This window comes from Gouania willdenowi, chromosome 11 (assembly GCF_900634775.1).
Source record: "Gouania willdenowi chromosome 11, fGouWil2.1, whole genome shotgun sequence".
Lineage (NCBI taxonomy): Eukaryota > Metazoa > Chordata > Actinopteri > Blenniiformes > Gobiesocidae > Gouania > Gouania willdenowi.
Window position 1 is genome coordinate 3417282 of NC_041054.1, and position 27961 is coordinate 3445242.

General features: G+C 37.1%; 4 protein-coding genes and 1 long non-coding RNA gene across 5 annotated transcripts; 3 read left to right on the forward strand and 2 right to left on the reverse strand.

Moving 5' to 3' along the window:
• Positions 1-68: 68 nt before the first annotated feature.
• Positions 69-25403, reverse strand: LOC114471725 (uncharacterized). Its single transcript, XR_003675019.1, has 4 exons — positions 25024-25403; positions 14795-14893; positions 10953-11036; positions 69-983 (listed from the first exon to the last, which is right to left on the reverse strand). It is a non-coding gene; the product is annotated as an uncharacterized LOC114471725 (long non-coding RNA).
• ddx61 (DEAD (Asp-Glu-Ala-Asp) box helicase 61) lies at positions 986-10835 on the forward strand. The gene is made up of 13 exons (XM_028460574.1): positions 986-1177; positions 2434-3529; positions 3602-3706; positions 4511-4640; positions 4848-4994; positions 5082-5176; positions 5256-5378; positions 6078-6206; positions 6302-6418; positions 6492-6555; positions 6633-6734; positions 7200-7401; positions 7479-10835. Exons 2-12 carry the CDS (start codon positions 3278-3280, stop codon positions 7397-7399), a joined length of 1464 nt encoding a protein of 487 aa, XP_028316375.1. The 5' UTR covers positions 986-1177; positions 2434-3277; the 3' UTR covers positions 7400-7401; positions 7479-10835.
• On the forward strand, positions 11797-16791 carry tomm40l (translocase of outer mitochondrial membrane 40 homolog, like). The gene is made up of 10 exons (XM_028460575.1): positions 11797-11898; positions 13161-13366; positions 13453-13520; positions 13992-14084; positions 14155-14256; positions 14637-14742; positions 14816-14938; positions 15133-15209; positions 15934-16036; positions 16287-16791. Exons 2-10 carry the CDS (start codon positions 13162-13164, stop codon positions 16424-16426), a joined length of 1017 nt encoding a protein of 338 aa, XP_028316376.1. The 5' UTR covers positions 11797-11898; position 13161; the 3' UTR covers positions 16427-16791.
• LOC114471723 (apolipoprotein A-IV-like) lies at positions 18944-21775 on the reverse strand. The gene is made up of 4 exons (XM_028460578.1): positions 21676-21775; positions 21400-21449; positions 20316-20466; positions 18944-19619 (listed from the first exon to the last, which is right to left on the reverse strand). The coding sequence occupies exons 2-4, from the start codon at positions 21431-21433 to the stop codon at positions 19043-19045; spliced, it is 762 nt and encodes a 253-aa protein (XP_028316379.1). The 5' UTR covers positions 21434-21449; positions 21676-21775; the 3' UTR covers positions 18944-19042.
• LOC114471724 (apolipoprotein A-IV-like) lies at positions 25034-26998 on the forward strand. Its single transcript, XM_028460579.1, has 3 exons — positions 25034-25189; positions 25270-25408; positions 26276-26998. The coding sequence occupies exons 1-3, from the start codon at positions 25150-25152 to the stop codon at positions 26844-26846; spliced, it is 750 nt and encodes a 249-aa protein (XP_028316380.1). The 5' UTR covers positions 25034-25149; the 3' UTR covers positions 26847-26998.
• The last annotated feature ends 963 nt before the right edge of the window (positions 26999-27961 follow it).

The following is a 27961-nucleotide window of genomic DNA, read 5'->3' on the forward strand; positions in this document are numbered from 1 at the left end:
AACAAATAAGTAAACATAATGCAATCACTGCTTGCTTTGACAGATTTATTTTTAACAAGTGTTTTTTTTTCTTTGCTTATTTCTGACATATCTTGTCAGCCTGGTTTAAACTAATGTGAGATGGGTTAGTTTTATCCCAATGATAATGTGTTATTGCTATGATTAGCAATCCTACAAAATAAGATGCGACATTACTGGGGATTACTATAATAATTATATTAGTAGAAATCTACAGTATTTGTCTAGTCATGTCTTCCCTTTTGTTTGATCCTGTTTTGTCTTGCGTCTTGTTTTATATTTTTTCTTGTTATTATTTATAGAATTGTATTCAGTTATTTTTTAACTAATTTCATCTTGTATCTTTGTCTTATCATATGGATTGAATAGGTATAATTTAGCCATTATTGATTATTCAAATTTTAAATATATAATACAGCAGTGTCAAACAAATTAGTTCAGGGGCCAAATAAGGAGCAGCTTGATCTCAAGAGGGCCACAGTGTTTATTCAGTAATTTCAACATTATTGTGCCCTAGTTTGCATTCCTAGGTACCGTATACATAAAATACAAAATATGTAAGAAACCGACCATATACAAGCAATAAGTGACAGATATCCGTCCCAACTGGGCCCTTCTGTGACCAACTTCTATTTAATGAAGTGAAATATGTCGTAATTTGAAGAAAATTTAAGGATTTTGAGTTTTTTCAGTTTCATTTACACAATGACTCATGGTTTCCCTGTCGTTTTTACTTTCTCTGGTGGGTCGAATTAGATGCTTCTAAGGGCCGGATTTTGCCACTGGGCCATGAATTTGACACATGCGATATAATATATGAATTATTATAAATTAATTAATAATACTTTCTTTTTTCTTTTTTTCCTTTTCCTACATATCTACTCCTCACCATCAGAGCTCCATGAAGTCTTGGGTTCAGGCTATACATCTGGTCGGTCAGCAGGGGGCAGTCACCTCTCTACACTCTTCATAAACGGATCAAGGGACGCCGAAGAAGAGGAGACGGAGAAGGCGACCATGTTGATTTAAAGGAAGAGGAAACACAAAAGAAACGATTTATTCCAAAAAAAAAAACAATCAAACCATTTAAAAGAACCGTGTGAGAGACGACAGGACGACCGTGGAATCATCGCTCTGTACACGCCAACAAAGAACCCAGGTCAGTCTGTATAATCCGGTTATTTGGAAAGGAATTAGCATTAGCCTGTTGGAGCTAATATGCTACATTAGCCTGCAGGCTAGCTCTATTGCTAACAATGTTCTACAAGCGGTGGAATAACGCGTACAGTAAATAAAGTGGCTTCCCGAGTCTTTAAAACACACCCAAACTTCATAATTTAACGTTAAAAAAACAAGCTTTAACATTAACGCTTTACCCGCTGATTTATTTCGTTGTTAAATGCTAAAGTTATCCTTATAGGTCGTACTTTAGCTGGAGGCGTAGCTTTAATGCTAATGACACAAGAGCCGAAAACACGTCTTAAATATTGTGTACTCGTGTGAAACTGAATAATTTGATTATTACGGTTGTGTTCTGCTATTATACATCTAAAAATTACCAAGTTCGTTTTATAAGCGTTCAAGGTTGAATGATTTAAGGATTATGTTTATACTTTACATTTATCTGAAGAACGCGGTAAAAGTAAGGAAGTAGTTTTAACGTGTTTGTAATTCATTACTTTGTTATTAACTAAAATAGGTATTTTAGCAGTGCTAAGCTAATATGTATAGAGCAATGAACATTTAAGTTGTTCAATTTAAAGATTGATAACGAGTTTAATTGAGAAATGGCTGTTAATGTTTGGTTATTTTGAAACTGAAACCAACTTGGGAAATTGGTTCGTTTGCATGCTTGTTATCTTATACATTTATAATTTTTCAGATTTAAAAAAAAAAAAAAAACCTCAACTTTAGGTTTTAATAGTTTGATCTTTTCTCAGTCGTTGTTTTGAATGAATTCCTTGTGATTTTAGTTGAGTTCATTTAGTTGACCTAGTATATTTGTACCCTGAGATTAATTCTGATTGGCTTATCTTGTACTGCCTCTTATAAAATTAGCCCCTGATTGGCTAAAGTTATTCAGGTATTATATTTAGTCTGTAGGCGCATTTTAATTATTCATTTATTTATTTTTGTCATCTTGCCTTTGTTTGAATAAGGTCTAATATCGTGTAAAAATATATACATCTTATGCGTTTATCAATTGCTCTTTTGAATGTCTTTGTTTTATTGTTGCATTATTCATTTTGTATTGCGTACATGATGCTTTTCTTCATGTACTCTGTATTATGTGGCTGCATTAGTCGTCTCTTGCTATAAACTTGCACATTTACATTTTTCTGTGAATTAATGTGTGTTGTTCTGTTGATGAATAAATCCATCTGAGATATGAGTGTGTTTTTTGTGTTTTTCCAGGTGAGGTTTAAGCTGTTGGTTTGTCCTTGAGCTGGCAGCGCGTTGATTACAGCTGGACACTGGCTTCACAGAGCTGCAGCGTGTAAGGAGGAAGATTAACACCAGGAGTGGAAAGTACAAATAAAGCAAGAACTTTCTAAGGCATAAGACTTTTCTGCTTTGGACGCGATAAACCTTGTATGATTTGCAAATCCAGGATTATTTTCCGCTCGAGGAGAGACGAATACCCACACAGTGGATGTAAATGGAGCTTTGCTCACAGACTGAATGACTTTTGGCAAACGTGTACAAAGTTGGACTTACTTTTTTTCAGAAACGGGGAACAGGAGCATATCGGATGGACTCAAAGTGAAAACGAGACAAATTGTTGAGTTTGCAAGTAAAAGTTTAAGTCTCAGATTTATAAGATATTATTGAAGAAATGATTCCCCAAATTTAGGTAGCCTTAGTTGTTCTATTCAGGACTTGAACTGCTTCGCGACTTGTTCACGTATAATTTTCTATACCGTGGGCGAGTGAATTCATGCTTATGAATACAATTTTCTCTTCATTTGGAAGAGCATTTGCTTAAAAAAAAAATACTTTTTTTGTTTTGTTATCTCTGTACGTCAGTCACTCTGTTGTTGAAGGGGACCGAACTGCACGTACATGTTTATATGTAAATACCAAGAATCCACTTTGGTTGTAAAGTTTTGGACTTTAAGAAAAAGCAAAGATATTGTTTGTTAATGCTTTATACATTTTTTTTACTCTAAGAGAGACTTTCAAATCCACCCAAGAGGCAAAAATAAAAGGCGTGGACGTAGCTTAAGTAATTTTGAAGCGAGGGGAGATACGGTGAAAAATGGCGACTGCCAGAACAGAGAGTGTGAGCCCGGCGTTGATGGGACTGAACAAGCAGAACGGGCAGCTTAAAGGACTGACCAAAGCAGCCTCAGCCCAGCCAGGAGCCACCACTCAGGGGAAGACCTCTGGGGCTCTTCCTCTGCAGAAAGCAGGCAGTGCTCAGGAAGGAGGAGGAGGAGGAATCAAGTTTGGAGACGACTGGAAAAAGAGCCTCAAGCTCCCTCCCAAAGACCACCGAGTCAGAACCTCAGTGAGTCCCCCCCCAAGTTCACAGTTTCACGTTCTTCAGGCCACAAAGCCTCATCATGTGTGTGTGTTGTAGGATGTGACGGCCACCAAAGGGAACGAGTTTGAAGATTACTGCCTGAAAAGAGAGCTGCTGATGGGCATCTTCGAGATGGGATGGGAAAAACCATCTCCAATTCAGGTACATTACACACACACGCACACCTCAACCAATTTATCCCATATACAGTTGAGTTCAAATGTGCACTTACCCATGCCAAATGTGTGAAGTATCTGCCCTGTTGTGGTTTTAATATTAATTACTTCACTTTGTTTTGTCTTACTCTCCTTTAAAATAATTGGTTTTGTTGGATTACTCATGTTTTCCTATTTGTACATATTTAGCAACATCTGCCAGAGAATGTAAATTTAATTTAGCTTTATATAGGGCAAATGAAAACAATAGTAATTTTGTAGCGCTGAAGTTAAATTAAATTCTTAAGAAAAAATTTCAACAAATCCACATAAACATGCATCAGCTACAGTCATGGTTGTTTAGTTATTAAGGGACCATGTACAATAATAAATGGAAATGTTGCTGTTTAATGCAATTAACAAGTGAGTTTCAGGCTAATTTAAATGTACAGGTCACACTTTGAACATCCACCCATAAATGGTAAGGGTAACTTTAATTAGGAGTCGCCAAACCAAGGGTTTGCTGCCCATTATTGATTTGATTTTCTCCACAAGCTTTTACTTTGAAACTAGTAACTAGTGTACCTTTGTTCTGACAGAAAACTCTGGTGCACATGATTGATTGATTGAACAGAGGCCAACAAAATAAGAGCAATGCAGCCTTAAAGTAGAGAGAGTTTGTTTAGGGTTGTAAAGATGCCAGATATTCATTGGGCCCAGGTTTGCTCGTTTTCCCTGAGAACATGCAATACTCGTCCTACTGTGAAAGAACATGTTGGACCACAAAAATGAACTGGGTGTTTTGTTGCAGGAGGAAAGTATTCCCATCGCGCTCTCTGGGCGTGACATTCTGGCCCGGGCGAAGAATGGAACAGGGAAAAGTGGAGCCTATCTCATCCCGATGTTGGAGAGGATAGACCTGAAAAAGGACTACATCCAGGGTGAGACGCAGTCTGAGCAGAACTTTGTTCTGCAGGGATATATGATAACCGTTGTGCGATTGGTCAGAAATCTGATCTCCTTTAAAGCTCAGCTGTTCTCATTTAGGTTCTCCTACAGTTTGTCCCATCACATCCCAAAACATGAGAACAAGAACCACGTTTTTTTGCAATATGTAGAAAGCTTTTTTTCTTCTTTTTTTCCTCTAGCCGTTGTCATGGTTCCTACCCGTGAGCTGGCGCTGCAGGTGAGCCAGATCGCCATCCAGATCAGCAAACACCTGGGAGGAGTCAAAGTCATGGCCACCACCGGAGGCACCAACCTGCGAGATGACATCATGCGCCTGGATGAGACGGGTAACAGTCTACGTTGCTGATTCCTGACATGTGCACGCGTACAGCTTCCTGTGGAGGCGCTCACTGGGCTGTGTTTTTTTCCCACAGTGCACGTGGTCATCGCCACGCCTGGTAGGATTCTGGATTTAATAAAGAAGGGCGTGGCCAAAGTGGATCGAGTCCAGATCATGGTGATGGACGAGGTAAACATCTGTAAACATCTGTAAATGTAAAGCAGAGGGAAACCTCACTGCTATCGCGTAACGTCCGTTTCCCCCTCAGGCGGACAAGCTGTTGTCTCAGGACTTTGTGGTGCTCATCGAGGATATCATCAGCTTCCTGGCCAAGAACAGGCAGATCCTCCTCTATTCTGCTACTTTCCCCATCAGCGTGCAGAAGTTCATGGTGAGCAGGCAGATATTTACTGCATCAGTTGGACCTAAATCACATCTTCTTTTAACTTTTTGATCTTTTTATAAGCTGTATTCTCTGAAGTTCATGTTTTATATTGTTTAGAATCAATATGACCGTTCCCTTCTTTTGTTATGTAAAAACTAGGGCTGGGACTTTATTGCATTAATTGCGAATAATTAATTAAAGTGCCAGAATTTCCTTCTGATTTTAGAGTATTCAAATCTGCCCCTATTCATCTCTTTCACTTCTGATATGATACCGATATTGCAACCTTCCATATTGACTGATGCCGATATCAAATAAATAAGAAATACATTTTAAGACCCCTAAAAATAACCTCCAATAAATCCAATAATGACATTCTTAAAGTGCAAAATAACAATTCAAGCCCACTTAAGTTATTCTTTTAATCTCAGTGTTAGTTCTGTGAGCTGCTGAATAGAAGTGCCGGAGTGGAATCTGGAATGGGCTGTTTGTATCAGCGGAGGTTTTAGAGGCCGGCCGATATAATCTGATCAGTTTTTTTACTGATATCAGACCGATTAGTAATATCATTATTGGATCGGAACACTCGTATTAAAATCAACACATCATCATAAACGTCACCAGGTCCTTGTGTGTCTGTATTTGGTGATTCACTTTCTGCTGTAATGTCTTTGAGCTCCTGACTGAGTCGACCTTCTCCTGCAGGCCAAGCACCTTCAGAAACCCTACGAGATCAACCTGATGGAGGAGCTGACGCTGAAGGGCATCTCTCAGTTTTACGCCTACGTCACTGAGAGACAGAAAGTCCACTGTCTCAACACGCTCTTCTCCAGGGTATTAATTTAACCATCACTTTACTGTCCCATCAGGTTTTAAAATAAACATCAGTGCTGGGATGAAGAAACCTTTTCTGAATGTCTTTTTCACAGCTTCAGATCAACCAGTCCATCATCTTCTGTAACTCCACTCAGAGGGTGGAGCTCCTTGCTAAGAAAATCACTCAGCTGGGTTACTCTTGCTTCTACATCCATGCTAAGATGATGCAGGTGAGGAAACGCTGAAGGACAAGAAGCTCCTGTTTGTGGTCCGATTACTGAAATCTGTCCCTGTGTTTTTCAGGAATACAGAAACCGTGTGTTCCACGACTTCAGGAACGGTCTCTGCAGAAACCTGGTCTGCACTGGTGAGTCTCTTTTTTTAAACGCAAACCAGTCCTGCTATTAGCTTCTTTTATTTTAAAGCCCTCTTTTCTCCATTCAGATCTTTTCACTCGAGGAATCGACATCCAGGCGGTGAACGTCGTAATCAACTTTGACTTCCCGAAGAACGCAGAGACTTACCTGCATCGTATCGGACGATCAGGTTAGCGTTGATCTAGTGCTGCTGTGACGTTTTGCTGCCTAAACACACACTGGCCATGGTTGCATTGTTTTGTCATATTTTTGGATTCGGAATTAAAGTAATCTGCTTTGTGTTTACATGGAAATAGTGATTCTGAATTGAGTGTTTCGTTTGCCGATGTGGGTGTGTAATACGTCCTCATGTTTATGCTCCCATCCATCCCCGTCTTCTAACGCTCTTATTAAATAAATCGTCTTGGCTCGAGTCCAACGCTTGATTTGGGCAGCCATATTGGATTATGATGTCACCAGTGATATGAGGAGCATCCGCACAATGACCTGAATTAATTTAATGTAGAATATACCAGCCACCTAATTTGGATTTAAGTTAAATTCGGAATAAAGAGGATTTAATTTTTATTCTGAATTAAAGGGGAATTAAGGCACTTCTCTAAACACACACTGAACCATTTCCTTTTCCTCTCAGGGAGGTTCGGTCATCTCGGTCTCGCCATAAATCTGATCACGTCCGAGGATCGCTTCAACCTGAAGGCCATCGAGGACCAGCTGGTAACCGACATCAAGCCCATCCCTGGCAGCATCGACAAAAGCCTGTACGTGGCCGAGTTCCACACGGCTGACTCCGAGGTGGACGAGAAGCCGGGACAGCTACTGGATAGCACCTAAAGGTGAGACTGACTCTGGACCAGTGAGAGGACAGAGGAGCATTTGACGTTTGACTCATAACTCTCTCTGTCTTCCTCAGAACATTTAGATTCTACGGGCTTTTCATCAGATGAACGCAGGCTTCAGGAAACTTATTTTCACATCCACCACTTGTTTTCTGGAGCCTGAGAATGGTTTAAATGCTGTTAGTCTTATTATTCCCTCACTGAAAACAACAAAACCTGAATGTTTTGCACCAAACTCTTTGGTTCTGTCTCCCTCATGTCAGAGCTGCTTTAAACACGTCTCTCTGAGTGGAGAGGTCTTTCTCATCGCGCTTTAACGCGTTCATGTTGACACTACTGTTGTCACTTAAGTGCCTTAACCTGCTCCCATGTGCACTCGTCCAGTCTGCTGATGTTTGTCTGCAGCAGAGAATGAGCACAAGATACACCGTAAAAGTAAAGCCCGAGAAGATCCATTTATTTCATACGCATCGAAACACGCTTCAAAACCTATCAAACCATTCAGAATGTGAACTTTCATGTCGCAATAAAAAAGGGCAGCTTTGTGTAGACACTGCACGACTGTTTCTCCCTCCACACTAATGATCCACGCACTCACAAGCATACAGTAGCTTCGTCCTGTTACAAGCTTCAGACATCCAAACATCATCATTTACTATAAACTCCTTAAAGCAGACAGGAGAACCTCTCACTCTCGGACGTGTTTGAAACAACTAAATTTACTACGCAAAGTTTTCATTTTTGGTGCAAAACAATCAAGTATTTTAATTTTTCTGACATTTTCAGTTGTTTTTTTTCCCCATTGAGTGACGGAAGATAATTTTCACCCCTCGTAACACAGAATGTACGAGTAGTCAATGGAAACAAGGATTTTTTTTTTGTGTGTGTGTTGCTGCTGCTGCAATTGAAGCTTGAACATTCAAATGTTTTTCTGAGTGAAGTATTTGTTGGACCATAGGGAGGATAAAGATCTGAGATCTTTTCATGTAAACATGATGAGGACGGCACTGAGGCTAAAAAGAAGAAAACACGAGAAATACTTTGATTTCCAACAATAACTCAGTTTTAATATTGATTTGGATTGAATTTTTGGTCTTAGAGCATTTGAGAGTGTTTAACGGCTTTAGGTTGTCACGGTAACCTGGTTCTAATTTATAAACGAAGGAGTCTGAAGGTACATTAGGAACTCTGGGGTTAGAAATCTGAACTCGATCCCTGATGTCAAAAGTAAAATGTCTCGTCATGGCTAAACTGATTGCGTTCTCCAAGCTTTAGTTTGGACTAGTTAATCCTGACTCTGATTCCATGATGGAGACTGCAGGGGATTTGAAGGAGAACTTGAGATGCTTCTGAACTGAGATAATGAGTTAAACAACTCCGAAGTGTTTAAAGAAAAACTTTAACGTTACGCTCTTAAAGCTGTGAACTTAAGGTGCCCATGTGCTCTGATGTGCTTTCTGATGGTTTTTGTAAGATAAATGGTCACTTGTGATTAGTGAAGCACTTAAAAATACATAAGTAACTTCTTTGGCCACGACTGAAGCATCAGCAGCTCATCAGAATAATTGGGAGGCTGTGTGACTCTCACTCGCTCGGGGACCGTCAACAAATTCCCTTTCAATCATCTTTTGCAGCAGCAGCGGAACTGTTATTCCAGATGTTTCACCTGGGCGTGCAGCGCTGTAAGGGGAGACGACTGTTTTTGAAGCCAAACTGTAGCATCTCTAAACAGGCAGCTGTGACCTTAGTCCTCCCTCCACAAAGCGCTACAAACCCAGAGAAACATTTATTTTAAAAATAACATAAAAAAGGTTGATTATTTTAGGTTTTTTTTTTTTTTTTGGCTTAAAGCAGTGTGATGGGGGCACTGTTGAGCTTTAGCACTTCTCTCTGGCACGTAAAGCACTAACTGTCGTGCTTTAGGTGCCAGAGAGCAGAAGGACTGTGGGAGAGCGTGAACGTTCCACGAGCGCAGGCGTTACACGAGCTGTTGTTTACTAAAGCGAATCGCGGGGAAACGAGTGTTTTCAGGGTTTACGTCAAAGCAAAACCAAAAAAAGTGGAATGTTGTATGAGTGTGGAGTTCAGTTCATTATGGTTTACATGCAGTTTTAATGGATTATTGGAAAAATTGGGTCAACTTTTGGATTTGGTGTTATTTTTAAAAAATTATAATTGGGATCAAAACAAACTCTGTTCAAAGCTGCGTTTAAACATGTTGAGCATTTCGTCACTGACTCCAATAGTTGATTATTCGTCTGTCATGTCTTGCGTCGATTTGTCTGTCTACTGCGATCAGGGAGGTATGTGGGGTTTGTTTGGGTTTTTTTTTCTTTCGCACCGTCTCATCATTGAAATCCTCCAATAGGATTTTACGTCTTTGTTATTTTTCTATTTTCTTCATTAATGATATTTTCAGTTTCCTTCCTGACAGCCATTGGCCTCCTCTCAGTCCAAACTCTGGGTTCAATTCTGTTAAATTTCTTCAAAATCTCCAACTTTTTTTCCTTTTTTCTTTCCATAATAAAAAAATATAAATATAGATTTTCCAGATCAAGCTTGGCATTTCCTTTATTTACACATTACCACAAATACAACCTAAGTGAGTTATATGATCTGTGGAGCCACATGTGGTAATAAAAGCCCAGAGTTGATCTGAGGGGTCTCAAAGTCCTGATTGAAGATGTGAATGTTGAGCAGCTCTGTTATATTTTTTGTCTTGTCTTGTCGACATGTTTGTTTTTTTGTTTATTTCTGTATGTCTACACTCAGATGTGAGGGGGTGGGATGTTAGTTTAGGTGTGGGGAGTGATGTCAGCGAAGGGTCGGGGTTCGAATACTGAAGTAAAAAAAAAAATTCTCAAAATAAATCATAGTAAATGAGGACAAACCCAAAAATAAAGCTAACGAGAAGAAAACTAGCATAACGGGATCCACGTGGCGCTAATATTCTGCTTGATTTAATTGGAGCGCACTAATATTGACCTGCATTTCCTTTGAGAACTGCTTTTAGGACTTGTTAACTCGCTGTGGGAGACGATACATTTTAAAGTGCAACAGTAGAACACAAGTGAGGTGTGGAATCCAATTAAAAAAATAAACCTTTTTTTTTTTCTTCTTCCCAAACAATCTTGTTCAGAGTAATTTGGATTTTTCTCTGTATTCATGTGTTCAATTCCGTTTTCTTTTTTGTCAATGACAAACCCAATTGTAACAAACAATCCTCATACACATCATTTTGTTTTTCCTGTATGTTGTGGTTTAAAAAGTGCAAACATTTTGAATTTATGTTTTGATCTTTCCTCTAAACAAAATGCAAAGATTGACACAAGTGTGTTATGTCCTCACTCTGTATGCTACTGTTGCAACTTGGAAACAAATGCAAGGTCTAGAAGAAAAAAAAAAAGAACAATAAACTGATCTGAACTTCACTGGTTGTCGGCTGTTTTTTTTTTTTTGTTTTGTTTTTTTTACATGTCTGACTTTCATTAGGATCTCTACTATCATTCAAATTGTTGCTTCCTTATCACTTTGTTTGCATCACCAACCTCCACATACGAGTCCTGAATAGATGCAAGCCCTCACTGAGCAGCTGTTAGAGATAAAGTAGAGCAGCAGGGGAACGGCTTCTCCTGAATGTGGGGAAAACAAAGATGATTGTTAACAGCAGGAAGATCAAACGTAAGAGCAAATACACAATTTACCCTATGCAGAAAGGAATACACAATACCAATTTGAGAATATATAAAATACAAACTAATATTTTAACAATATACCCAAGTGAAGTCCCAGGAGGAGTAATTAACCGGAGAAATGTTTTATGTTAAAAGTTAGGTGTAAGGAATACTACTAGTAATTATACATAAAAAATACATATGCGGTAAATTGAGGTTTTGCAATAAATATGACATAGTATATCAGTATAGCTCATGGTATGAACTGTTTTTGTATGTGAAGGAAATAAGACGTCAACAGTGAAAGTACATAAACAATGTTGAAATCTCAATCCATAGGCAATATGTCAATATTTTCAGTTTCGCCATATTATATATATATGTATGTGTAACCCAAGATAAATGACGCCGGAAAAAGTCTAAATTCACTTCAAAACGGTTCAAAAATTTAAATAGACGAATGAATAAAATAAAGTACTTATTTAACGTTAACTGACATTTGACCTTGACGCTGTTTTTCGACAAGACCCGCCTTTCCATCATTTTCTCCAATCAGACTTCTCCAAATCCTAAAATCCCGCCCCTTTCTAACACCTACGTCCCGGCTCAGCCTATAGAATTCCGGGTCAAGCTCTACGTCAAAATGTAAGTCCCGCCTTCATTCTGACGATGCGATTGATGTTTAATATCTCCAATGAAATTAGAGGCCTCCATTCAATTGTCCAATCATAAGAAGCTGTTTGCGACAGTGGGCGGGCTCTAACCCGGTAAGCTTTTCTCTCTTCGACTTCCGGCTCCTCCGTCCTTTGGAAACCACAACGTGAGTCCATAATGTCGCTCTCTTTCATTCACCAGCGTTTTACTAAAAATGCCGAGACTTGGTTGAATGTTTCTTACTTTTAAAAAAAGACGTTTGGTTGTATTGATCTGCAACTGTTTGTGTGACCGCTGCTGTGTTTGAAGCTAAATGCTAAAGTGGCTAACTATGCTCCTATTAATCACCGCTGTAACACCCTTTAAAGACTCTTGTGTTAAGTGTCGTTTTCGTGTTGTATTCAACTATAGTTTATTCAATACATTACATTTGATATTTTATTAATAATATATTAACAAATAGCAGCTGCTCCTTCGTTATGCACAAACATCTGTAGCATCAGGGAAAATCATATAGAAGTTATTTTAATAATAACGGATCATAAATCAAAGGGACAGTGTTATTATATTATACGTGTGTAAGAAATTGCTGTGTGTGTGTGTGTTGAATGAACGGCGTGATCACATGCACACGTCAACAAAAGCATCACCTTTTTTAGTTTCCTATATTGATTTTACCAAGACTATTTCTAATTTTGATCACATTGTGCAGTTGTACAAGTTACTGACATTGTTTGAATAAAGTTGAATATGATAAGACTGCAGTTGAAATCAAACAAAATTACCACTAATGTTTAACTTAAATTAGGTCATAATTCTGAAGATATAGCGAGGTATCCGCAGCTGGACGGAAAACCATGAGAATCAACTTCAGTTCAACATAGGTTCTCAACACGCTAGTTTGGATTAAAAAGCTACTTTCAAGTAGTCGCTAGTTAAGGTGGGACGATATATCGTGCAACAAGAAAACACAATATTATGTCACACGATGCATCGTCAACGGTACAAGTGTTTTTTCTTTTAATAGTTTTATTGAATTTAACCGTTTTTAACCCAGAGTTAGCATTTACAGAGTTAGTCAAATTAAAGCAGGGTTATTGTTCCAAATGCAAGTTTTTTTGTTGGTCTAAAAATATATCATTATCACGAGCCCATTATTGTCTATTATATTGTATCGTGAAGTCAGTGTATCATCCTACCTCTTATCGTGAATCACTCCCTGGGCAAAAACATTGGGAATTACTGTGTATTTTATTCTTATGGGAATATAATTTGATTAAATAACTTCAAAAGTAATGTCCTGTCAGGCTTCTAACAGTAGAGGGCAGTAATTAGTGACTTTATGTTTAGTATTTACTGACTTGTGTCCAGAGTTCAGTGTTATTCATCAAACGAGTGGTGTTAAAATGCTTGTTTCTCTCTCCTTAGGATGGGCAGTGTTCTGGCTGCCAGTTCTCCCAAAGCCACGCCCCCTGTGGCCCCAGCCCCGCCTCCTTCTCCGGGGCTGACGGTGCCGCCGGGCTTCACCATGCCTCCGGTTTCAACCGTCGTCCCCTCAGCAGAACAGAAGGAGGAGTGGGAAAACCCCCTACCCAACCCGGGAGGGTTTGACGAGTGTCATCGCAAATGTAAAGGTCGGTGGGAGGATTTCAAAATAAAGGTCAGGTATAGGAAAGCAACCAAGCCGTATGCGTCTGATGTGTTTTCCTTTTGTTCTCAGAGGTTTTTCCGATGCAGATGGAAGGTGTCAGGCTGACGGTGAACAAAGGCCTCAGCAACTACTTTCAGGTCAGTCGAACATTTTCAACATTTAAAGTCAGATTAATTTTTGAATGAATGTGTCACAGATGTTTTTATCCTCTGGTTTCAATTCTTAAGTCATCTTGCTCATTCAACGTGACTTAAATCCTACTGGTAAAGATTGATGGCGAAGTTTGAATTAATTAAAAAAGACTGAGAAGTAAATAAAAGCTGATTAAAATATCAACAATTTAATTAGTAGAAACGGATAAAAGCTATACATACATAATAAAAAATAACTAAATACCACTGGGACATTGAACAATAAGGTTTATACATATGAATAAAAAACGCAGTATAACTTTGTTAATAAGATTTATTTATCAGGCTAATGAATGGTAGCATTTTGGTAGTTTGTGTTCATTATAACCTGGAGTTTACAGGTAAAATGGAGAATACATTGACAGTATAAATCCCATTTGAAGCCCTGTTGTGATGTGTTGATGTGCGTTCCTGCAGGTGAACCACACAGTGCTGCTGAGCACCAATGCAGACTCCAGCTACAGGTTTGGGGCGACCTACGTAGGCACTAAGCAGACGGGACCAGCAGAGGTGAGCTGCTCTGACCCCACCCTGGAAGCTTTTAGCCGCGATGCTAACGTTTCTCTGTGTTGCCGTTCAGTTCTTTCCCGTCATGGTGGGAGACATGGACAACAGCGGCAGCCTCAACGCTCAGATCATCCATCAGATCAGCAGCAGGATACGATCCAAAGTGGCCTTCCAGGTGGAGACCAACATTTCACTGCTTCTGTCTATTAAGAGACTAAAAATATTGGTTCTCGATATATATATATATATATATATATATATATATTTTTTTTTTTTTTTTTGTGGCTAAATACAAATCCATATTCCTCTCCAGAATCAATTTTATTTAATTTTCTTTTTTTTTTTGGAACTATGACTCATACATTCTATTTTCCTAATATGTTCAGGTTAAATTTTTCAGACAATTTTTTTTTAGGAAATTCACTTTGATCTCCTGACAAGTCACACATGCACAAAATAGGAAGTTTTCCCATTGTAGGATGGAGAAAGTCTTTTCTGTTTAGAAATGTGCAGTGACAATAAAACTATATCTAACTTGTGTTGTCCCGCCCTCAGACACAACAACACAAGTTTATGAACTGGCAAGGCGACGCTGAGTTCAGAGGAGAAGATTTCACAGCCACAGTAACGCTGGGAAACCCTGACCTCTTAGTCGGCTCTGGTACGTCACCAGGAAACCATTAACAATCCCAGTTAATATCAAAAGTACTCACCCAGCTGTGGTTTGGTGTCAGGTATCATCATCTCTCACTACCTCCAGTCCATCACTCCTTCTCTGGCTCTGGGAGGAGAGCTGGTTTACCACCACAGGCCTGGAGAGGAAGGCGCCGTGATGTCATTAGTCAGCAGGTACACAGGTGAGCACAGGTAGCCGTGTAATTACATCTGAACACAAACACTTAATAAAGCTTTATTTACTCACTAATGAACAACCACTGTTAATGCTGTCCACTTGTTCATTCGTCCCAAAGTCACTTCTCTACAGAAGTCACATTTTTTATGCAACTTTGAAGTGAATTCATTCACATTAAGTGTTCCTCTGCCCACACAGGTGATAACTACATCGCCACATTGACGCTGGGATCATCAGGAGCTCACGCATCGTACTACCACAAAGCCAACGAGCAGGTAACTAATGAACCCCAAGTATCACAGCGAACACTAAGGGAACCATTGAAACCAGACAAAATACAGCAACAAATCCACCAAATGACTTCAGACACACAAAATAAAAATATAGCCACAACAAAAACACACAATGTCAGAAAAGCACACAAAATGACCCCTTTTCTATGTGGGTGTGTACAATTATTATTATTATTAGTGTTGTTTTCATTTATTATTATTTCTTTAATTTTCTTTACATGCTGCTCTTTGCCTTTCTAATTTTTTCTGATTCTGTTTCTAAAACACACAAAAATGCCCAAAATTAAACATAATGACTCAAAATACACACAATGATTCCGGACATACAAAATGAAAATGCAGCCACAAAAAAAGACACACTATGGGGGAAAAATACACAAAATGACCCCCAAAACACACAAAACAGCCATAAAAATGCTCAAAAACACACAATACACAAACTGACCCCAAAACATCCACAAAAATGCTTAAAATGACACACAATGACTTGAAAAACACAGAAAATTATTCTAGACATACAAAATGAAAATAGAGCCACAACAAAAATACACAGAAAATGGCAGAAAAATGCACAAAACAACAACAAAACAAAATTCCAAAAGGACACAAAGCCTTTGTTCTTTCCTGTGTTAAAGCATGAGTCGCCCACTGTGCTGAAAGCTGCCCTCTGCAGCTCTGTGTTGTATGAATATGTTTGTGCTCACAGCTGCAGGTCGGCGTGGAGTTTGAGGCAAGCACTCGCATGCAGGAAACCAGCGTGTCACTGGGCTACCAGCTGGACGTGCCCAAAGCTAATTTACTGTTTAAAGGCAAGTGTTGTTAGCTTTGAATGAGTTTGAAATGTTTCCCACAGTGGGAAAAATGAAGGATTATTTTTGTATTCTACAGTTAGAGAAATGCTGAAAGGCAGTGATACTCGTGTCTGTCCATACTTTAATTGATGAAGTAAAATCCTAACTTATTAACCTGTGATTTTATGTTCTTTTGTTATAATTGTTTTATTCTTTGTTACTTCTGGCTGTTAATGACCTCCACATCATGTCCCGCCTCCTGTTCTAGGCTCTGTGGACAGTAACTGGGTCGTCGGAGCCACGATAGAAAAGAAGCTGCTGCCTCTGCCGCTGTCGCTCGTCCTCTGCTCCTTCCTCAACCATCGCAAGAACAAGTTCCAGTGTGGCTTCGGCATCACCATTGGTTAATTACCAGTATACGAGGGACTTGGTCTTAACAAACGTTATCATGTCCCTCAGACTGCTGTAGTCTTTCTATCTCGCGCTGCATCCTAAAATTATGAAAACGATTCAGGAGTACAAACACAATTTTTATTTTTCAGTTTTATTTTAATTTCTGTTTGTTTTTTTTTGTTGAATTATTATTACTGTAACATCTGTCTCAGTGTGGAGTGAGAGAAGTCTGTTAAATTGAAGTTACACACACGTTTACTGCTGTGGGGAAGGAGCGTATCACGTTCACAAACTCTGTGTTTTGTATTGCCTTTGTTTCCATTGAGCATACTGACCTGTATATACCTCTTAAAAACTGATAAATACAATTTCTTACAAAAGCTGAAAGTATTCCTTGTTATCTTTGAGAAATATGCACTTGTGAAAATAGTGGAATTGTCACCAAGAAAATAAGAGAATGCTGTATTAAATATTAACATTTAAAAAAACAACTTTACATCACAGGAACAAGACAATGCAGTTTTCATCCACAAATAAAATGTTTTTTAAAAGAAAAACTAGAATAAAATTTACTTTCAATGTATTCTCATGGTGAGGTCATAACCAGGTAAGGACGTCATTTAATGTGATCAAGACCAAATTATTTATAAATACTTTGGTTAAACAACGTAAAAGATTTGATGAAAAAAATCTAACCTCAAATTTTAAATTGATGTATTCAGTGTTAATATCATGCAATGACAAGTTTTATTACACTTTTATTAAATTCCTTAAAAACATTTATACCTTAAAAAGGTGAAAGAAAAACACGATTGAGTGATATCTCACCGTGCAATTGTATTGTTCCAAAAAATCTCCAAAGTGATTTTTTTAAACAATGTTTTTAGCAAGAAAAAACCCATTTAATTGCGCTAACATGCATATCAGATAAAAGCCCGGTCACTAGGGATGTAACGATTCACTCAACTCCCGATACGATTCGATTCACGATACGATTTTCTCACGATTTGTTTTACAAAATGGGACTGTAGTCAAAATTTCTTTTGGGGGAAAAAAACTAGAAAATACTGTACTATTTTCCTTGTCAAAAGAATTCCTTGATAAACTATTCAAAACAATGCAATTTAGCTAAAAATAAATCTTGAATGAAATAAATAAAGGAATAATATAAATGAAAATGAAGCCTATTAATTTAAATTCTGGTTCTATAATAAACAATGCAAAACTGCATAATAGTTCTTTTTCTTTTAAAAGTGCAACTGAAAATGTATTTTGTGCCTTAACAATTGGACTTTAAAAAAAAAAACAAAAAAACGATTGCACTGATTTACGTCATATTTGTTTGGACCAGCAGAGGGCGCTGGTAACACAGTGGTCGGTTGGCATGCAGCTATCTTGCAGTGAAGAAGAGAAGCTATGCTAGCAGACAGAGCTAATAGAAAAACGTCACTTTTACAGATATTCAAGTAATATTACAGATATTCCTTCGGTGCTAAAGGGGTAATGAATCATTTATTAACATATTTAAGAGTAGAAGGCAGCCAGAAAGAAAGTATTAGCAGACTCCGCCCGCCGCCTTCACTTGTGGACTGCGATTCAATTTTCAGAAAATCGACATCAACCGTGATACCTATGAATCGATTTTTAACTGCCTTACGATTAATCGTTACATCCCTACCGGTCACTATCAGACCCTGTTAAACTACCTCACTCTTCAATGCATTTTAGCTGGAAGTTGATAGCACTTTATTTATATAAAACATACTGGACAATTTTATAGATGTGGTTACTTTAAAAATATATATATATATCAACAGAATCTGTTATTGATAGGACTGGGCAATATATCAAGATTCAAGATAAATCGAGTTTCCTATTTTGGCAATATACGAAATTACAATATCACCTACATTTATATATCTATATATATATTATAGCTTATGCAGTATTAAAATACAGCATTAAAAGCACAGTTAGATGGATTTCTGAGTGCGTTCTAACCCAGACCTTGCCCTAAACAAGCCACACAACAGAACTCACTCACACGTGCTGTCTCCTATAGGAGAAAAATACACAAGTGTCACATATTATGAAGCTGTTTGTTAATAAATGTGCCTGTGTGGCATTTTCCATTCGCAAATTTAACCCCGAATTTTCTTTCTGGTGAGACTTTATTTGAATTAAAAAGAAATCGAGATTAATATCGTATATCATCATTTTAAGAAAAAAATATTTTGGTCCATATCGCCCAGCCCTAGGTATATAAGCAAAAGTTAAACTTTTTTTAAAAATGTAATTTGACAGTTTGATAAACATACCACTTGTTTTTGATAATGATACTTGAATTAACTGTTAGTTACCATTTACTTGAAATGTAAAGGTGAAATTTGTAAATATTGATATCGCGATGTATATCGTATTTGTTAGTATCGGGATATATCATATCGTGAATCATATTGTCAGATTCATGGTAATGCACACCCCTACTTCCCTCACATGCTAAATGTTCAGTGAATGGCAGACACCAGAGAGCAGGATTTGAAGTTTTTATTTAACAAAATAAAAGAGTTGAATTTGAATAAATATGTGGTGCAAAGCAGCAGGTGCAGACTGTAGTGGAGAGGCTTTGGTTTACTGGGCCATCTTGGTGAAGGCGTCCCACAGAGCGCTGAGCTGGGCCTGCATGTCCTGAGCTCCTGCTTCCAGCTTGGCCTTCAGCTCTTCTCCACCCTGGGTCAGACGCTGCTGCATCTCCTCCACCTTCAGGGTCATCTGGGTCTCAAAGCTCTGGGCCATAGGGAGCAGGTTCTTCTGGAACTCCTCCAGGCTCTGCTCAATCTTCTTCATCTCCTCGGTGTAAGGAACCATCTGGTTCTGCAGGTTCTTCACGCCCTGGTCCAGCTGACCCTTCATCTCCTGGCTCTTCTGCAGCAGGATGGTCTTCAGGGCCTCAGGGTCCATGGCCTCAGCGTAGGGGGCCGCCTCCTTCTTCAGCTCCTCCACCTGAGCCTGCAGCCTCGCCACCAGCTGCTCGGCATACGGCTGCAGGTTCTCGCTCACGGCGGTCATGTCTTTCTCCAGACGGGCCTTCAGCTGCTCCGTCTCCTGGGTGAACTGGGTGATGAAGTCCTGGGTGAGAGGGGCCACCTGAGTGCGCAGGGAGACGATGTACTGGTTCACGGTGTCGGTGCTCTGGGAGATCTTTGCACTGAAATACAAAGAGAATGTTAATACACTGGAACTGACTAAAAAAACACATTCATGAATAACATGAAGATTATGTAAATCACGGAATGAAGTTAAACATGAACAACAAAATAAGATTGTTTAAAAAGGTTTCATATTTAAACACTTCTCTTAGTTGAAGTTCAAAAAGCAAAATAAAGAAATTACAAAATAGGAAACAACGGAAAATGTATTAATATTATTTATTTTAGAATTTATTGCTTGCAAAATGTTATTGTTGCATTGAGACGTATTATATAAATAACATTGTAGAGCTGCTGAACTTTTATCCATTTCTTTGCCAAAAATACTAAATGTAACAAACATTGTAAAAGTAAACATCTGAACGAGGTTCAGATCTCATTGAGTTGTTGCATTTTACTCTATACAAAAAGTTTTTTGTTGAGAAATCTGCAAAATAAATAAAATAAAATTGCATTTTAAGATAATAAATACATTTGAAAAACTGGTGTAATGTATGAATGGGTACACCTGCATCACAGAGAAGCTAAGAAAGTAGAAAACAGACTTTTTTCTTCCAAATTTAAACTTTTAAACACAATTTTGTCTCTTAATTGGTGCTAATTTTAGGAGTAGATAAATGTCAACAACAAATATGGAGAGGAAATAAGAGAAGCAACAATATAAAGCGATCCCGCTGTGAATTATTGATTCTTACTTCACTTCCTGTCCCAACTCAGACTCTTTGATCTGCTTCATGGATTCCTCTGCAGTGTGAGTGGCTTTAGCGACGTAGTCCCAGAAAGCCTCTTTGACCATCTCCAGGTTGGTCTTTGGGACCTCGTGCCACAAGATGTTGGCGTTGCAAACTGTGGAGGAAGCAGAGGATCGATACTTTTAAATTAAGAACAAAGAGCAGTTCACTGTAAATGTACTGGTGTAATAACTCAGTGACAATAAAGTAAAACTTAATCTGATTGATAAGGCTGAGACTTTGAACTCTGCTGACTCATGAATCATGGGTAAATAATTTATGCACTTGATCGAGCCTGGCTCAAGCCTTGAACTTGTGGGTCGGGACCCAAAAGTTGGTCTGTGGATCCATTTTTACACATACATATCTTTAAAAAAAATACATCCTATGCTTTCATTTTGAAGGATATTTATTGATACAGCAAAAGTAAATTATTTTTTGTAAGTTATTTATGATTTTTCATATTTATTTACTCCTTTATTTATTTGTTTAAAATCTGTAGTAACTTTTTTTAAATCATACTTAAACCTACAAACATGTTTTAACTTGTTTTGAGTGTACATATGGGCAAAATGTTCATTAGGGGCACATTTGGGATGTTGAAAACATCATAAGCATAACAGCAGTGCTGAATTCTTCCTAATTTTTGTTTAACATGGGGTTGAATGATGAAGGTCTTTCCACTCCGTTACCTTTTTGTGTTAACGGAGTGAAAGGACAACATGTAAGTTGGTCACAGCCATCACACGCTGACTTACAACTCAATGTCTCCTGTTATAATACCTAATGTCCTTCATTGCCTTCTAAAAAAAATGAGATCAAAAAGTTATTCTCGGGTTTCCATGGATACAGTTGATGGTAACGCCACTAGAAAGCTAAGATATTTATGGTTTATTAAGCAATACACACTTGATATTTCAGTGGGTAATTTTTTTCCTGAAAACAATATGTTAAAAAGTATCGGGACCAGACATATTTTTTCCCAAATGTGCCCCTAGTAAAAATTTAACCCAAATATATTTAACTTTAATAAAGGAAATCTACTTACCGGCCAAAAGTGCAAATACCACAAGTGCCCTCATGATTGATCTGTAGAAGCTGAAAAGATGAAAAAATAAATAAATAAACCTCTTTGGAGTACATCTAAATAAACACAATAGTAACCTGTAATTATCTGGTTGTATTCCCAGTGGAAACTGGTCTAGCTTCAAATCAGATTATGTCCTTTTGATTAAATTTAAACATTTTAAGCAAGTCCAGTTCCCAGTGGATCGTTCCAGACACTGACAGACACAGAAAGTTTATAATCACAGTGTGTTTGTACCTTTAGCAGTGGCTGCTCTGCTCTTCTCTTCTTCACTGTCCGACGGTTTGTGGCACGAAAGCCTCGGTTTATGGGTTTTATAGCCACACTGAAGGGTAAAGTCCTTCATTATGTGCCCCGTTGGACATGATTCTGTCACCGCAGTGACTCCACGTCACCGGCTCAGTGTCATAACTCAGAACTTATAACTGCTGGATCTCAATAACACATCTGACTGTAGTAACAGGTGGCAATACTGAATAAATCATAAACACTATTCTTACTTCACGTAAGTCTGTCATCTAACTATAGCATCTAATTTTTAATAAACTCCAATGAAGTGTTCTGTCTTAAGTTAGAATGGCCCAAAAAGTGTTGTTTGTTTACTGTAAACTGTGTGAAATCAAGGATCGTCAGTGAGTGATGTATGATATGATGTATGTGGTGAACAAATAGACCTCTATCATCAAGTAGCACAAATCAAAACTACTATTATGATAATATTTAATAGCGGTGTGCATTAAATGAATCTGACGATACCATACGATACATGATTTGCATGTCACTGTACGATATATCCCGATACTAAACAATATGACATACTTTGCAGTACTGTATATCACAATATCAGTAATTACAAATTTCACCTTTACAAGTAAAAAAAAAATGGTATGAAATACAATTTATTTGATTTTTTTTTTTTTACTTGCGAGAACAAGTAAATGGTAACTAACTGTAATTCAAGTACCAATATCAAACTGTCAAATTACATTTCTGAAAAAAGTTGAACTTTTGCTTCTACAACAGTCTGATTTCTAAAAAAACAAAAAACATCAAATGAAAAAAATTTGCAATCAACTTCCAGCTAAAATGCATTAAGGAGTGAGGTAGTTTAACAAGGTCTGATGTGGTTCACTGACAACTAGTGACCGGGTGTTTACATGCTATGCATATGTTTTTTTTCTGTTAAAAAAATAAAAACAAATTTGGACATTTTTTGGATCGATATGCTAAGCGCAAGATGAAATATCGCCAAATTGATTTTTTTTTACACCCTTAGTATTTAATGCTAACTGCAGGCAATGGCTGGAAAACTGCTGTAATGAGACTGTGTTGAAGTAGTTTTCTTCATGTTATGAATAGCAAACGTATTTGTATTGTTTGTTGCTCGGCTGTTGATTTGCCAACAACAACATGTAACTTATATTTGGTTTACTGTATTCAAGTCTAGGTTATCTAAAGTAAACTCACAACCTCTAATAGTTTCCTATATTTATTTATTTATGTAGTATTAGCTATGTTATTGAATCTTGATTTACTACTTAAACTACATTTTTAGAATGTATTTTTTATTTTTAATATTATTTTTTCTATATTTATTATTTCCAGTATTAATACATTTTCAATATTGTTTATATATATATATATATATATATATATATATATATAATTGTTTGTTAATGTCCTGTGCGTGAAAGAGTAAGTCCTCATCCTGTTTAAGTTTATTTTGTATTTTGCTGGTTTTGAGTTTTCTTTAATATTAAAATAAAACTGGATAAAGTAATACTGTTTGAGCCTGCTGCCTCCATCCTCGTTTTTATTCTGTCTATTTACTACAATTTTGTGTCATTGTTATTTGGCAAAATTTTCAAAAGAGTACACTTTTAAACCAAATTAATATATATATATATATATATATATATATATAATACTGCACTTAAAGGTTTTGACCATAAATCATTTTTAATATTCACAATTTGTGTCTTTTTACTACATTTTAGTATCAATAATTTTACTATGCAAAAATGTAAACTACATTATGAAATTATAATTTTAGGCAATGTAACAATAAATGAGATAACCCTTTTATCCAAAGTGCTTCCATCAATAAACCTTTTGCATATTTTTGTATTATTTTAAAGCATCGTTTATATACTACTTTATATTTATCTGCAGTTTGACCTGAGATTCTCTTTGTCTTATCAGTCAGTCCAGAACAAAGTGCTACATTTCTGAGCGAGTATGACACACAGATTGAAGTCTGAGTGGAACATTCTTTGACCTGTAAACCTTTAGACGCACAGGTTTGATTCAGAGCGTTTACACAAAGGCTCTCTGAGGTCAGACTTGAGTGAAAAATCAAAGTGCAGTGAATGTGACACAACAGATTAAAAAGACATTATCCCATCTGTGAGCGAAGGTTACTGTGTCACAGGTTGCTGCATTATTTAGATTGCATGTTTCCAAGTTTATGTATTTGTTTCAGTCATTAACTAAAACATATTCATGTTTTAGAGGGAAAACAAGTGTAGGAAGCTGTAACATAGAATATCGGCACTTTTCTCAGTGCTTTAAAATTCAGTTTAAATTTTAATGATACACAAAAATGCATAAGACAAAGATAAACTCTCTGTCTCCATTTAAACCCATGGTGTGACAGACAATAATCAGAAAATACAAACAAAAACAGTTTGAAATCATATATTGTAAATAAAGAGAAGCTTATATGACACGGCTGTGCAGATATAACTAATGTAAATATTGTAGTAGCTTATTTAACCAAACATATTACACAGAAACTGTCAATTTTTTATTTTTAATCAACATTATTTTGTTTTTCTTTTTATACTACAATTTGGTATCTTTTGTTTGGCAAAAAAAAAAAAGAAAAATAATCCTGAATTTTCTAACAGACTTAACATTTTTATCCACATTTTAAAGAATGTATTATAAAATAATATAATATAAATAATAATATAAAAACTATTGTAATTTTGATTTGCAATATTTATTTAATTTAATATTTATTTTTCCTTTAAGTTTCCTTGCTTGTTTTTATGTTTATTATATACATTGGCATCAACTATGTTATTTAGCAAGAAACAAACGTGAATTTCAAACGAAATTTACAGTTTTTAAACAAATTTAAAATTTTGATTGGACAACAGACATTCCATGATTGAGTGGTGACGTAAGAGCAGCACCGGGACTTCTTACGGATCATATCACTCCGCTGCACAGCTGATCTAAATTGCGTTAATTAATTCCCGTTACTGTGCTAACCACATCTCAGTACACGTGCTCTCCACGTGTGAAACTATTTTTTTTTTTTTTTTTGGCGGAGCCAAATTATCAAATTAACAAATCATAATCTCTTGTCACTTATTAATGTTAACTAATAAAATGCACATTTTTCAATATTCATATAAGTTCTAATATTTATCCATTATTTTGTTTATATATTTTAAATTCATAGTGTGGGATTTATTGGTTTATTCATTTTATTAACCATTTTAAGAGATGTTTCAATGTGTTTTTTATATGATTTTTAAGTTAAATATATATGTTACATATATATATCTAACTCACCCCCTGTTAAACGGTGACAGCTCGACACTCACAGCTGGACTTTAGTCCCGTTCGACGCTCCGCGGGGTATAAAAGTCCTCCAGCTGGAACACAGGCCGTGTTTCTGTCTCACTGCCAGCGTCAGTCATGAAGCTCTTCGTGGTGCTCGTGCTCTCCGTCATCTCCGGTGAGAAAGTTTGATTAAAAACGCACTTTTTTTTTAGCTTCTAAAAGAAGATTTTAATGTAAATGCTATCCTCTCTGCAGGTTGCCATGCCAACGTCCTGCCCGACCGTCAGCTCGCGACAGTGACTGATGCCTTCTGGGACTACGTTTCCAAGGCAACCACAACGGCCCAGGACTCCCTGCAGAACATCCGGCAGTCCGAGCTGGGACAGGAAGTCAAGTAAGAGCAAAAGCAAATAATATTTATAAAATAAAATAATAATGATAAATTGTCTTTGCTCATTTTTAATGACACATTTTGATTATGTATTTTTTATACCAACACCTTTTTCTTATTATCTAATCTTCACGTGTTTCCGAAAACCAAAAAAACATAAATAAAAAAGTGAAGAAATAAAATGTTAAAAATGAAAACAATCTGGAAAACAAAATCTTTAAATCCTGTTTGAAATTTCCATGCAGTTTTTTTTTTTCTTTCTTTTTTTCCTCCATTTGGCATGATTGACCCAGATTAATCGTATGATTTGAAACAATTATTTTGTTTTTTAAGAATTGTAGTCATTTTATTTGAATCCTCACATGTTTTCAAAAAAACCCCAAAAAACATCATTCAAAATGTGAAGAAATAAATGTTAAAAACTAAAAATAGTGAAATTCTTGAGTTATTTTATTTTGACAAATCCTGTTGAAATTTTCTGTAGTTTTTTTTTTTTTTCATTTGGCATAATTGATGCAGATGAATTGCATGATTTAAAACAATTATTTCGTTTTTTAAAGAATTTTGTTTAATTTATTTTCATTAAACCAGATAAGTTATTGAGGGAAAGTTGTCATTTGCAATGAAAACCTCTAAGCTGTCGCATTAGGCCACCACTGCCCAATAAAGTAGATTTTTTTTTTTTTTTTTTTCTGATGAAATAATTTTTCCTGTACTTTACAGACTAACATTAGAAAATATATAATATACTTAAAGAAACACAAGTATGGAAATGCATTTTTCACAAATATCAGATGTATTTTTTCTGTTGACGGCAATAACAGGTAGATAAAGATGACTTAACTCAGAATTGTGTTTGTGTCTCTGCAGCACTCTCATCGCCTCCAGCACAGATGCCGTGAACAAGATCTCAGATGCCCTGCGTACTCAGCTGGCTCCTCTCACCCAGGATCTAATGACCAAGTTCTCCCAGGAGGCCGAGCAGCTGAAAACCAGGCTGGGTTCTGCAGTGGAGACCCGCCTTCAGCCCTACGCTGAGCAGTTGGCGGCAGAACTCCAAACCAAGGTGGAAGCTCTGAAGAAGGAAGCTTTGTCCTACACCGAGGCCATGGACCCCGAGTCCCTGAAGACCGTCCTGCTGCAGAGGAGCCAGGAGCTGAAGATCCAGCTGGACCAGGGTGTGAACAAGCTGCAGAACCAGATGGTTCCTTACACAGAGGAGATCAGAGAGAAGATGGAGCAGAGTCTGGATGAGTTTCAGAAGAGCCTGGTCCCTCTGGCTCAGAGCTTTGAGACCCAGATGACCCTGAAGACCCAGGAGATCCAGCAGAGCTTGGCCCCGTACGGAGAGGAGCTGAAGGCCAAGCTGGACGTGGACACTCAGAAGCTGAAGGAGCAGCTCACGGCTCTGTGGAAGTCCTTCACTAAACTGAGCCAGTGAATGAAGCTGCTGAGTGAGACTGTGTTAAAGGGACAAATAGACGTGCAATACCTCGCTTTCATTGACATTTGTGAGGAATCCTCACATTGTTTGTTACGTTTTACCTCTGAAAGTGTTATTTGTACAACATGAATAAAAAACTTTAATTTTAATGTTAAGTCTTTTATTTAAACTGCTGCAAAACTGCATAAATAACAAATCAGAGCACGGCTACATAAATAAAACAGTATAGATACCTTTCCTGATTCTAGTAAAGGAAACAATGCATTATAATACTGTATTTATAGTTAGCTCTCTTTAGTGTCCCGTTCATCGCTAAGGTGTTAACAAACAGAAACCACACACACTTTTACTTCTACAGCCAATTCAGAGCTTATAATGAATAAATAAACTGAGGCCACGATTCAAAACTACAACCATAAACTTATAAACAGTAGATTCTGCTCCAGCACCTGCACTTTTTTCCCCATTCAATGCCACATAAGCAAAAAAATACCACAAATACTGGTTTTAATACAGCTCAATATGAGTGTATGATCAATGTTTATTCAAAGAACAAAAATATGATCACCTAAGGGTCACACTTTAATCCCAGAGGATCGTTCCTAAATTATTAATGTCACAGTGATCTCATCCATATATAGTCAATAACACTGCCACTCAGTAAGGGTGGGACGATAGACAGAGTTCATGACACAATAAGTTCTGAGATGTTGGGTTCACATGATCGATACAATGATTTGTGGCCATACGGTACCTGCCTGTCACAGCCCCATCTCAGAAGCTAAACAAAGCTGGGCCTGCTTAGTATTTGGATGGGAGTTGTTCTAGTAGCATCTGTCATTGTGTCCTTAGGTAAGACACTTCATCCAATACAATACATGATGATTATTATTTACAATACTTTATTTTGAAATGGAAAAAAGACAAAAATGTATTTATTTATTTTTGTATTATTATTATTAGTAGTAGTATTAAAAAAATTGAAATATATTTGAATTTGAACATGTTATGAGCTTTTCAAGTTTCAAACTAAACATTCCAAATAAAACAAACAATAAACCAAATAAGACTTTTCCTCTTTAAAGTGAAACATCTTAAAGTGCCACTGCTAG